The sequence below is a fragment of the Capsicum annuum genome, chromosome 8 (genome assembly GCF_002878395.1).
Source record: "Capsicum annuum cultivar UCD-10X-F1 chromosome 8, UCD10Xv1.1, whole genome shotgun sequence".
In the NCBI taxonomy this organism is placed as follows: Eukaryota; Viridiplantae; Streptophyta; class Magnoliopsida; order Solanales; family Solanaceae; genus Capsicum; species Capsicum annuum.
This window is the reverse complement of record NC_061118.1, coordinates 98,541,985-98,554,946: the sequence shown is the minus strand read 5'-3', so window position 1 is coordinate 98,554,946 and position 12,962 is coordinate 98,541,985. Positions and strand designations below refer to the sequence as shown.

The 12,962-nt window shown below is 33.5% G+C and overlaps 1 protein-coding gene across 3 annotated transcripts in view; it reads right to left on the bottom strand.

Moving 5' to 3' along the window:
• Positions 1-5,349, bottom strand: part of LOC107839059 (carbon catabolite repressor protein 4 homolog 6) — a 37,010-nt gene extending 31,661 nt beyond the window's left edge. The window contains exons 1-4 of one of the 3 annotated variants that reach the window (XM_016682408.2): positions 5,132-5,349; positions 4,530-5,049; positions 1,346-1,512; positions 131-196 (exon numbers count right to left, since the gene is read on the bottom strand). In XM_016682408.2, the coding sequence (XP_016537894.2) occupies positions 131-196; positions 1,346-1,512; positions 4,530-5,049; positions 5,132-5,218 (840 nt within the window). In that variant the 5' untranslated portion in view covers positions 5,219-5,349. Of the gene's footprint in view, positions 1-130; positions 197-1,345; positions 1,513-2,669; positions 2,794-4,529; positions 5,050-5,131 lie in introns of those variants that run through there. The other 2 variants (XM_016682409.2, XM_047395781.1) reach the window with 2 other exon arrangements.
• Positions 5,350-12,962: the final 7,613 nt, after the last annotated feature.

The window sequence follows — 12,962 nt, the reverse complement described above, 5'->3', positions numbered from 1 at the left end:
ATGATGCATATGAAAATCATATATATACCTCTGGCACTTGCACCACAACATATTAATCACCAGTAAGTCCACCAAAAATAATCTGTAAAATTATTTGATATGTGATAAATAGCATGAAAGAATAAAAAACCTTCCAGATGCCACTGTATCCACGCAATTTCAATTCTGCCTCCAACTCCTGGAATCTGTCAACCTCCTGATATGAGAAACATCATATGCCATACCAAAAATTGTTAGTTCTAGAAATTATATAATAAAACAACGAAACACAGATATACAGGTTAAGAATGATAAATAGGGTCGTCGGTGACTTACATTAGTTGACAATAAAAAAAACTTACCTTTTATGGAAAGATGAGTAAAGAAGGGCTAGGGAAAATGATTATATTAAGATTTGGAGAGAAAATAAAATATATGCACAAGAACACACATATATGTAAGATAGATTTTATAAGGTATAATTACAAAGTGTAGTTAGAATATCCGGACAAAAAACAAAATATAGGACAATGACACTGGTGACTAGTTGACTCATACGGATCAAGCAACTATTCAGAAGACTTGAAACCTGGAGAGATTGGTCATATATTCACAGAGCTTATGGATAATGATCAAGCAGTACTTCATAGTGCATCACTCTTCACTTATCAAAGAGAAACTCGTAGCACACATTGCCAGATAGTTTATATGATCGATGAATAGCTTACATATATATTTACCAAATTCCTTGCCTGTACAAACTAGGCATATGATATACTCGATATATAGAAGTTGTATGCACCAAATTGAGGAGAAGTGTTAGATATATTCTGTAAATAGACAAGGACTACAAGAAACTTATAATTTTAATGTCACCCATTGAGAAATGCAACAATATATATATATTGAAGAGTGCCTACATAAAAGAACTCAAGCATAAGACTGCTCTTCATGCATTCTCTCAATTGACATTTATCTGGACGCATCTCCCCATGCTTTATCCCATGTTTCTTATTTCTCACTCTATACATAACTCTCTCTCACACACATATATATAGATGAAGATTAAATGGAGGAAAATATCTTTTGTTATAAGTAGAAAATCTCTTTGCCACAACTATTCTCTTTTACTTTCTAGGGTAGCCCATACACATACATTTACAAACAAACTTACCAATTCACTGATAGTATTGCGCCTTTCATACCAAGCTGAAACGGAGAACAAGTACCTATTTTAGAACTTAGAATGTTTTCCATACATCCTGAAACATATTGCATCAATCTATGCCTATCCCAAACCATCATTGATTGAACCACAATTCGACGAGCGTAGAAGGTGAAAATTAATTTAGTCAAGAGTCATAACCTGAAAACACAATATATCAGCTGACCACCATCCAAGCTCAGAAAGGATACTTCTTTTACGCCATTCCCAGTCAAAAATATGTTGTGGTATGTGAAAATAAAATTTTCTCTGATGAGCAATAGCAAGGTAATCAGCTAGTATGTTGTATGATAAGACTGTAAATCGTTCTGCAAAATATAATAACAAGTAAACCATTCATCAATTCGGTTAAGACCAATCTTAGTAAACTATGACCTCAACAGCCAGAAATTGGAAGTAAACAAGTACCAAAATCTTAACATCACAACCACATTCCAACAGACTAGACCAAAAACTATGACCTCAACAGCCAGAAATTGGAAGTAAACAAGTACCAAAATCTTAACATCACAACCACATTCCAACAGACTTGGATGAATGAGTTTGTAATATATCAAGGGAATGCTCCAATATAGTGGTATAGAAGGAGCAAGGAAATGATCGGAGCAAGTTTTTTCTTTTCTAAGAAGCAACCAAAAGGCGTAATCCAGAAGGACTAGCTTGATGTTTTCCACACTAACAAGCAAGAGGAACTTTTTAATGCCAAAATGAATGTGCCTGGTTCCCGTCCTACTCATGTGTCCGCAAGTAAGTGGTAAGTTGTCCCCGAAGTCTAGAAAGGCAAAATGCAACTCGCAAGAGCAAGCCTCAAGGAAAGCAGCCTCTAAGCAATCAGAGGTGACCATAGGGAGTAAAATGACTAACGCATTGATAGGTGAGGCATTTGCCTCTTATAAACTTCAATCCTTAGACAAACGCCTTGTGAACACTTCAAACCTTAAATAGCTCGCTCTGTATACTCCGAGATATTTCATATCTGGATTTTCTTTTAAGCATCTGATACTGTTTTATACTATTTTATGGATAGTTACAGCTAAGTTGCTCGGACTCTTCAAAAATGTTGCCGCACCCGTGTCGGATCCTTCAAAAATACACTATTTTTGGAGGAACCGACATGCACCCATAGACATTTTTGAAGAGTCCGAGCAACTTTGGTTACACGTGATGCTTGTCACACAAACAAAACTTAGTGGAGAAATGTGGTGAACTGTAGCTGATATTTTTTATGAAGGTAACTTTATAAATAAAAACCAGCATCAAGAGAATGTTGGTGATTAGAAGCAATTACCAAAAACAAGCCTTAATGACTTTGAAGAGAACTAACAAAATCAAGCAAGGCCTCTACATCCTGTGTAACATATACAACTGCCATATTACTCCAAAAAAGAAAGCATAGAAATGCAAAGAAACTTAAGACTAGTTACATTTTCTATTTTGTCTTCAAAAAATCTAGGTCTTTTCTCACCATATGATTCACCAAATTGCAGTAGGGATGCCATTCCATAGTTTCAAGTCAAAGCTGCTCCTTCCTCCTGTTGTCCAACCTCGAAGAAAAGCTAAGACATCTCTTGGCATGACCCACTTGATTCCTAGCATAATGAAGAAGAGATCCCATAACTCAGATGTGAACTTACAATGAAGAAGAGAGGGCATCTACTGCAAATAGTCATTCCTCTCCTCTGTAACTTGCATTGAGTTGGGCAAGCATTTTTGCTTGCCAACCATATGAAACATTGAAACTTGTGGAGGGACTAGCTTTTACAGATTTCTCTCCATGGCCAAGAGAATTTGAGCTTAGTATGCTGGAGAACATTGAAGTGAATAGCAAGTTTCGACCGAGAAAGTGTCATCCTTTTTACCTTTCCAACATTTATGCAGCAGGGAGGAAAAAAGTAGCAGCCAGCCGTTCCTACACTTCCAAATTGCAAGACACATCATTGTCCTTTATCCTCTTAGGAGTCTCTTTTGTTATGCCACAGTAATGGAGCTACTAATGATTTAGATTCTTTTTTTGACAAGGTATTTCATATTAATACCTAAACAAACACTCAATCTTAGCCACAGCTGGCAAGTAAGTACCCAACTTCGATTATGAAAATTTTCAGTCCTGAATGAAACAGCTAATGTTACACTCTCATCTCATCTAATAAGATTTTATCCTCATCCTCTCCATTTGCGAACTTAATGCCCCTAGGGCTTTCAAGTGGCAAAAGGTTGAGGGACTTGTGGCTTAGGTCACAAGTTTGAGCCCACACCATGCGAACTAAACCTGGTATTTAATTAGAGAAGGATAGAGGGGCAGGGCACATTTTCACGGAGTACCAAAAGCCACGGTTGATCCTAACAAATTTCTGGATCATTAAAAAAAATCCTTTTCCCCTGACTTCATTCAGCTTCCAAAATCACTACTCAAACTGAAAGTTTTATCATTGCCATCACCCTAGCTGGCTTGCAAACAGTAGACTTAACCTCCTTCAACTAAGGTGGTTGTTGCAAAATTAAACCTCCTTTGTTATCTCTTTTAAAGAAAGCATTAAGTTTTCTCCTTATTAATCAGATAATTAAATTCCTTAACTTAATGAACTGTCATTAACCATGAAGTTTGGATACCAAATCTAGGACAGTACATCACAGTCGGGTAATACAAGAAAATGCACATCATTTTTTGTAGGAACCAACTGGAAATGCTACTGCCACTCTTCTCTTTCTTTTTTTACCTCCTCTTCTTTCCATGCTCTTCTACAAGTAAGTATTTAATGTGTTTTAGAGCATCCGAACTAAATCCGCATACTTATTTTAGACTGTCTGACATGACCACATTTAGATTAGAACAGCATTATATTGTTTTGTTGCAATTTGCCTTGGCCAAAATGGAAGTTTCATATGGTTTGCATCACTGGAACTCTTCTCCACGCCATTTGCATATCACACTTCATATGAAATAAGTAACTCCTATTTTATAGGATTTTAACGAATAATCAACCTAGAAATACATAGAGATATCCACGTACATTGTACTTCATATTTCTCACCACATACTGTTGTCCAATAATCCGAAAGAACGTTTCTCCATTGACCATAGTTTAAACAAACATAATACATCATGCATATAAAGATTTGGATACATGGATTCTTAACTTCATGTATATCCTCCCCTCTAAGCAAAAAAAAAAAAAAAAAAACACAACCACAACAATGTCTCAATCTCAAGCACGAAATTCATCTACCACATACACCTTCCTTTTATCCTGGCTTGGAATTGTACCAACAGTTGAATGCACTCAAATTGGAGTAAATGCAACATTGTAAAAAAATGCAAATTTACCACAATGAAGCGGAGGTCCAGGTCTAGCATATTCCCAATTCCGAAAGTTCAAAGCCTTGGGAGGCGATGGCCGCGGCCTGAACTGCTGATTCTCATAAAAATTCGGTCTATTAAACTGCCGATTGTCAAAATAATTCGGTCTATTAAACTGCTGATTCTCATAAAAAATCGGTCTATTGAGCTGCTGATTCTGATAATATTGCGGCGGCTCTCCTCTATTGAACTGCTGATTCTGATAAAGCCCTGGTGGCGGTGGCATTGCTCTATAGGATTGCTGATTGTGATTAAAAGGTAGACGCGGTTGCGGAGGCGGCAATTGTCCATAAATATGCTGATTAGGATGGATATTAGGCGTTGATGCCCTAGGCCGGAAAGGTCGAAAATTGGGAGGACGGAGATTTCGATTAGGTTCGCGAACGGAATTGAAGTGAGAGTCTCCAGTTACAATGTCTTGTTCACTTCCTTCACCGGTTGGACGGTGCGAGAAGTTTCTCCGGGCCCGGCCCCGGCCTCCTCGGAACTGTGTAAAATAAGGAGAGTTACGTTAACAGTTTAGAAATGGAAGTAAATGTGAATTTCGTATTGAGGAGAAGAATTGTTACTGGTTGAGCAGCGGACATGGCGGCAGCGGTAGTGTCGGTGAAAGCAGCGGCTGCAAGGAAGTGGAGGGAAGGAGCAGAGTGCTTCATGAATATTTTACCAACATTTCAATTCTTGACTAGTGAATACTGCGCGCAACTGCTTCCTTTTTGTTAGCCCTCCGGTTGTTGTATATTGTTTGGTGACATACTCCCTCTGGATCGGATTACACATGAATAATATGGATATTTTGCTAATTTACCATTTACCCACCTCTTAAAAAGAAATCATTTGGAGCTTATCTATTTACTGTATATCTGTATCTATTTTATTACTATAATAATAATATATTATCTATTTCTATTACTATAATAATAATATATTATCTATTTCTATTACTAATAACTAGAGAACCATGCACGTGCCAACGGTAAAATATTTTAATTATGTACAATAAGCTAAATTGATATCAATTTAAATTATAAATTATAAAATAAGAATACACAAAAATATATTAACTACTTGATAATATTTTTCAAGGAATCGAGTCTCACAAGATAATAATATATATTTTATTCATATAAATAATAAAATTTGGTGCATTTTTGAAGTTTAGATCTTTAATTATATGATAAAAGGTCATCTAGTTATTGCATATTACATCACATGTGGCTTGCAATTAATAATCCAAAATTGCATTGTACTCCCTTACTAAGCCGGCATAAACATCTTTTGCTTTCATTTTCTCCACTTTTTTATTTGTCAACTTGTTCTTTGAAGTATTCAATTATATTTTAAATTTAAATTTTAAGTGTTTCAAAAATTATATAAAAAAAAAATTATATGTTACCATTTTCATATTAATTTAAGTTATTTGACGTTGAGAACATGATAAAACCTACTTACACACATGTTCTATTGAACTATGTTTTTTCATGTGTTTCTTCCATTGAAATGTAGGAGTCATTTGTTAGAGTGTATAAAAATAATTTCAAATAGAATATATTAGTAATGTCTGCATTTATAATGCGTGTATTAGTAATATTGATATTATTTATGCTAACATTATTTCTTATACATTGCTTGGTGTGATGTATTGAAACTTGTCTTTTCAGTCTCGATATATTTAAACAAAAAATTTTAAAAAATACGAATTGCATATACATTCTAAGATTTATCTGAGATTTAGCACGGGTTCAATATATGTTATTTTATTGTCTTAATTTATGTGCCACAAATAAAATTTAGATAATGAATCATATATTTAATATGTTTTTAGATATTTTAAGTTGTTAACTATTGTAATTTATAATATTTTTTATATAATTTTCAAATAATATACGTTACTCTCCTTATCCAAACTTTTGTGGCATTGATAGTCAATTATATATTTAAAATAACTGAAGTTTTTAATTATTCTGATTTATAATACTTTTCTTTTGTTCCAATTTAAGTGATGCTAATGTAATTTTGAGAGTCAACCAAATATTTTATATCTTTTAAATTTTTTAAGTTATTAATTACTAGACAAAATAGCCGCGCTTGCGCGGTCATACAGAAAACAAAACTTTTAAGATATAAAAGATAAACTTATATAAATCAATTATCTCCACAACTCTTCATTAACGTTTCTTAAATATATTTTATTTAAACTAAAAAATATAAAGATCATTATAGTCAACAAATTCATCATGCACTTGACTAATTCTTCAAACTAAACTGTAATTTAGATAACACCATGTAACAAAATCATTAAATAAGGACGTACTCTAATTAATTTTATTGAAATTTTATTACAATGAAAATGATTATCGTTTATTCAATTTTTTTGTTTTGTTTTTTTCATTTGATAATCAGTGCTTATATTGATACCTAATTAAAATTATATTCATTGGAAGAAATATTAGGGGATAACTATAAAGACAATTTCCTACATAAGGATCAAACTTGAAAGAATAATTTGATTAAGGATGAAAGAATATTTATCACTCCACCACAACACTTATAAAAATAATTTTCATTTATTCTAGTATTAACTTATTAGAAAATGTTAAAGCCTAATAAATTTTCATATTTTTCAAAAATTAATAAAATGTATGACGCGTCAAGATTAATTTTTATTGAATAAATGTATTAAAATAATAAAAAAGTTCTGCATATGAAAAGAAAGACATGAGGAGATATCCAATTGTGTTCCATTCAAAATGTAAACTGAAATACAACTTTAAATCGAAATGGGTAATCACATTCACATACATAAACATATCTTTTGTTTAACAAATTCAACAAAATCTGTTTTCATACATTTTCACCGATACAAATACTTTTTAGCAAAATTTTATGAGAAGAAAATGAACAAATATTATAAATAAATACCTATGAGTTTTTTTATTTGTAGTAGCAGCCCACCTATGATATCACTACAAAAAACGCATCAAATAGCGGAGGTTGATTTTACATTTAGCGGCGCAAATTTCCTTTTCGGGGATTCCCAAAACCCCTATAATATGAGCCATCACAATCAAGCGGCAGTTTTTTCTGACCACCACAAATAATTTGCGGCGCTTTTTATTTACATATTGCGGCGGTTTTAAACCTCCGCTATTTGTATTTCTTTTTAAAAACAAAAATTAATGTTACAAGTTGCGGCGGTTTTAAACCTCCGCTATTTGTATTTTAAAAAAAATAAAACAAATTTAATGTTATAAGTTGCAGCGGTTTAAAACCTCCGCTATTGTTTTTTTTAAAAAAAAATTAATGAGGCCAATCAATTTCAATTACTAATTATAGATTATAATTTTAGCTCAAATTTAATTGTACCTTTAGAGATAACCTACAATCCGATATTTGTTCAATTCATATATCATTAACACAACATGAATAATTAAATACTGTAATTGAAAAACATGTCAAAAATACGTTAAACATTAAACTTCAAAATTAAATATTCAACATTAACATCTTCAAACTTCAATTTTTCAACATTAAGTAGTATCTTCAAAATCAAATTTAAACATTAAGTACATCCAAGACATAATTGAATATCCAAGACAATTTGCAATGAAATCAATGACCGTCATTAGGATCAAAATCATCACGTGGTCTTCTTGCATCCATGGGCGCAATGGGTCCACTGGCCACATCACTTGGCTACATAAAAATGCAAAGTATAAAAATCAATGAGATGAACTTTCGGTCCTTATTATAAAACATTTATATTTGCGTACAACTAAAAACAACTAAAAACATCATGATAAATGTAGAGTGAGGTTAATAAGGGCAACTGATAAACATAACGACGTCTTCCCTTATTTCTTAAACTCATGTCCAGTCAAACGGTGCCATATAAATGGGACGGAGGTAGTGTTATGGAACATTCAATCATTTAAAGCATGCAGTTTATGGAATATTCAATCATTTAAAACCTGCAGTTTATGTAAAGTGAGGTTGATTAGAAGAAATAATTTTGCATCAAAGACTGGTAATTATCAGTCGTTTCTATTCACAGCATTCTACTTTGGTGCATTCTATTTTGGTGTCTTTCTGTAGCATTCTACTTTGGTGCATTCTGCTTTTCTTTTCACAGTGATTCACGACAAAGGCAACTCTTTACTTATTATAATTTTATGAACATTCTGATGCCCAGTACTAAAATTAAAAAAATCTGTGAAATTAATAAGGAAAGAGGTCATAACCTAAGATTTGTAACTTGTTGGTGCTATGATCATGGAAAAACATCCCGTTAGTTTCTGTTAGTTCATTAATAAGCTTAACAGTAAAAAAAAGTTGATGTTGATGTTTACTGGAAGTATAAATATAATTGCAAGCTCAAACACAAAAGAATATTTCAAATTTGAAGATGAATGAGTAGACAGAGATCAAACACCGAGATAAAAAAAAAAGTAAAGAGAACTGTACTTACTGTTGTGGGAGAAACCATTGAAGGAGAATCGCCCCACAAATTGTTCTAGTATCGTTTCTTATTTCATTATCATATATGCCTTCAAAGCACTCAATATTTGATTGTGAGAATTCATCATTTGATTGTAGTTTTCTCCACATTGGAACGAACAAAAACCTCCACTACTTGATGCACTTGTACCACCAAAACAAGGTCTAACTTGTTGAAAAAATCTACTAGGAACAACTCCTAATCCCAAACATCTCACCCTTCCAAAGTGTTCTTGCCCTAACACCTTACCAATGGCATCATTTGACGAAACTTAAGACTCATCTGTGGTGCTTTGGCTCAAAGCTGACTCAATTTTTTCCTACATATAGAAAATTTGTTGTCAAAATAAATTAATACTAGAAATTCATTTGACATACTATGGTTGATTGCTCAATAAAAGTCTATGGCACATAAGTAAAACTCACACATATTTCTTTTGCCGCTTCATTAACATATACTCCATCTTGATTCATATGAGTAGCAATGTTCATTTTCGTTCGTCCTGGCCACTGTCCAGTCTCGGTCATCTATAAATTAAAAAATATAATCAAAATAATTTACTATTTAGGAATATTACATTCGAGGTTAATTCACTCACCATTTCAGTCCTTCTTGTAACATTGGCTTTGGAGCCACCAGTGTGAGGAATTGTCTATTTTTTTTTTTATTTTCATGGTTCCTTTGACGCATTTTCTTATAAAAATATATTTTAACGTCAATTAGAAAAAAATAATTATAAAACTATAAAGAAATACATTTACATAAATACCTGTGTTGATTCTTTAAAATTGTATTCAATAAAAGAAATTCATTGATCGGGTGGGATCCCGTCTGGCACTTTATCCATAATTTGAGCTTTACTTTTAAGTGGATCATTAACTTCATTCCACATGTTAAGCTTATTTTCAGCCCACTTTTTTCCAATAGATAAAGAAATGTGTCGTCGAGCAACTGTTTCGGCTGCGTCAAAGAAGAATTTGGGCTTCAAAATGGAAAAATAATTGTCAGTCTCTAAAAATAATAAACAGTGGTATAGTCGTCAAAATTTAGAGCTTATACCTTTATAATAAGATCGAAGACACGATTAAAGAATGTCACAGGTAAATTTGACCATTTTTCAAAGTTGATTGGAAATAAAGAGCAATCACACGCTAAAATTCCACAAAAGCCCAAAAGAAGGTTGCGTGCTTCACCAAATGGTTCATCATAAATATCAAACTTAACCATGATACGTTCTTCACCTGTTAAATTCAACACTTCCTTAGCTTTTACTTTAATTTTATTGACATTATTTCTTGAATCTTTAATAAGAAAAAAGATAAGTTGAAGCTATGAGAGACATTACATTGGATTAGAAAGGTATGTTAAATATGTATTGATAGTCTGAAGTATTTACATATTGCGTCTACGACCCAATGCGAATTTGATTCACGTCTAGGATATTTTTTTGGGTGCAGCCTGACCTATGGGAGATGCTTGTGATGAGTCCTCATTTGTTGGATCCGAATGTGATGTAGAATGAATTGATCGAGATGACTGTGATGAATCCTGATTTGCCAGACCCTGATGTGATGTAGAGTGAACTGATCGGGATGGTTGTGATTCAGGCCAAACTTTCGGACCCGGATATGGCGTGTCCTGATCCATAGGAGTTGGATGGGATGCTGAGTAAACTGGTCGAGATGGTTGAGGTGCATGCTGAATTGGTGGAGGCAGATTTGTCGGCAGACATGCTGATTCAGTACCTTGTGATGTAGATATTGGCAAATCTAATTTTTGCTTTTTCTGCATGCGCTTGAACCTTGGCATATCTACAAAATTTTGGCAAATATCCGCATTTGAGTTACAATTACAAAAAAGTTGTAGCAGCAGAAGGCATTGTTTGTTAGACAAATAAACACATACCTTTACAGTACTATAATTTTTAGTCACCTCCTGGGTTCTGTGTTTTAAGAAAAGTTAATTGGTGAATTTCAAGTGGGTTCAGAGGCCTCACTATGTAGGAAGCACCAGACTTCAACAAATCATCTGTATCATTTAAGCCAAGTGGTTATGCCATCTTTCAAGCAACAAGTTATCCTAGCCGTTTATCAGGCTTGAAGTAGCAGAAAACTTAGCATTGTGAAACAACAAGTTAACTTTTTAACCTCCACCAGTTTTCCAGGTTTAAGACACTCTACGAACTTTGAGTTTTAACTTCTATACATGGCTATGAAGTTACTGTCCCTGCAACATCCTTTCAATAGTTCCTGTCGATACCCGATTACATTACATAAAATAGAAAGTGTTCACGTAAGTTTGATGAAGAAATGAAAAAATTGGTCAAAAGGTTCAGCAAGACCACCTATTGAGCCTGAACCATAAAGAATACTATAAGATGGACACACCTTTACAGTTAGTGCAGGACTCACTATCTTGACAATGCGATTTCAGATTAGTTTTACTATGTAACCATCCACATTTCGGATTCAAACAACCAAGAACTCGTGAAGAAAGATGATGATTTAGGAATAAATGTAGCAATGGAGGTAATGGAAGCACAGAACTAAACGTTCTTAATCGATAACAAGCGAGAATGAAGTGGCAGGAAGATTAGGTCAATCAAGAAGAGATGAGTTATTTTAATGGACAAAATAATCAACTGATGAATTATTTTCATCAATCATCTGAAGCTCAACAGTTTCATGGTCTGATCAATGTAAATGATCAGAGTCTTAATGAGCTTGTGACTCAGGCAATTAAGACAGACCCTTATTTAGAGAACAATTAGGGTGATTTTTCAAGAGGTTGCAGAATAATTGAAAGAATGCATAGAGTAAGGAGATTCCAAACTAACAACAGAGAAACATAGCAACAAAAGAAGCACAAATAACAGTGAGCACAAGTAATAGTTTACTCCAGTGAATAACTTAACCAATAAGTTAATTCATATTTTTGGCAGGTAAGAAGGGAAAAGATCAGTGAGCAGATGAGATTTTTGCACGATTTGGTACCACGATGTAACAAGATCACAGGGAAAGCAGGAATGCTAGATGAAATAATCAACTATGTCCAGTCTCTCCAAAGACAAGTAGAGGTAAAAAAATAAGAAACAATTGTCTGGGCTAGCTTTCGCGCATGTCGATTTAGCAGACTGTGACAGAGAAAACTAGATAATAAAGTGGCAGTCCACAACTATTTTGTAGAAGACAAGACTAATCAAAATTTTCATTACATCATCATATATAGTTACAAATTTGTTGTTTTTCCTCTCCACAGTATCTTTCATGTCAAATAAAATCAAGTATGGCTTGCACCTATAAATGTTTGTATAAAGTGACTATTAAATATTTGTATAAAAACAGATAGGAAGAAATGGTCGAAACCCTTCAAGCACACAACTTTTCCAGTAGAAGCAGAAAATGAAGGAACAAAATAAGTAAGACAAACAATGTACCTTAATTGAACTTTTGTTCCACTATAGCAAACAACCACTCTTATCCACTCAAAGTTCTAAACCCCACACCTCGAAACTAATAATTTACAAGAACATAGCATTAAGAACAAGAGAAGTAAAAGAAACAAAGTACCTTAATATAACTTCTGCTCCATAGAGACAATTAAATAGCACGACGAACACAAATCCAAATCTTCTTTGACCTACAGAGAAGGATATGACTACCATTACAACACGTCTTTTATTTTTCATTGGGTGAAATTGAACCTCGGAATTAAACTCTATGATAGGACCGAAGACAATCAGGAATTACAAGATCAAACACAATCGTTTTTACAACCAGCATTTACCACAAGAGGGATAACTTAAAGATGAGAGGTAATTTAACACATCTCCTCCTTTAAGGCTGTTTGAACATGAAAGAGAACTAAATATAGTTACAAGTCAATTCATTACAACGCTAGCT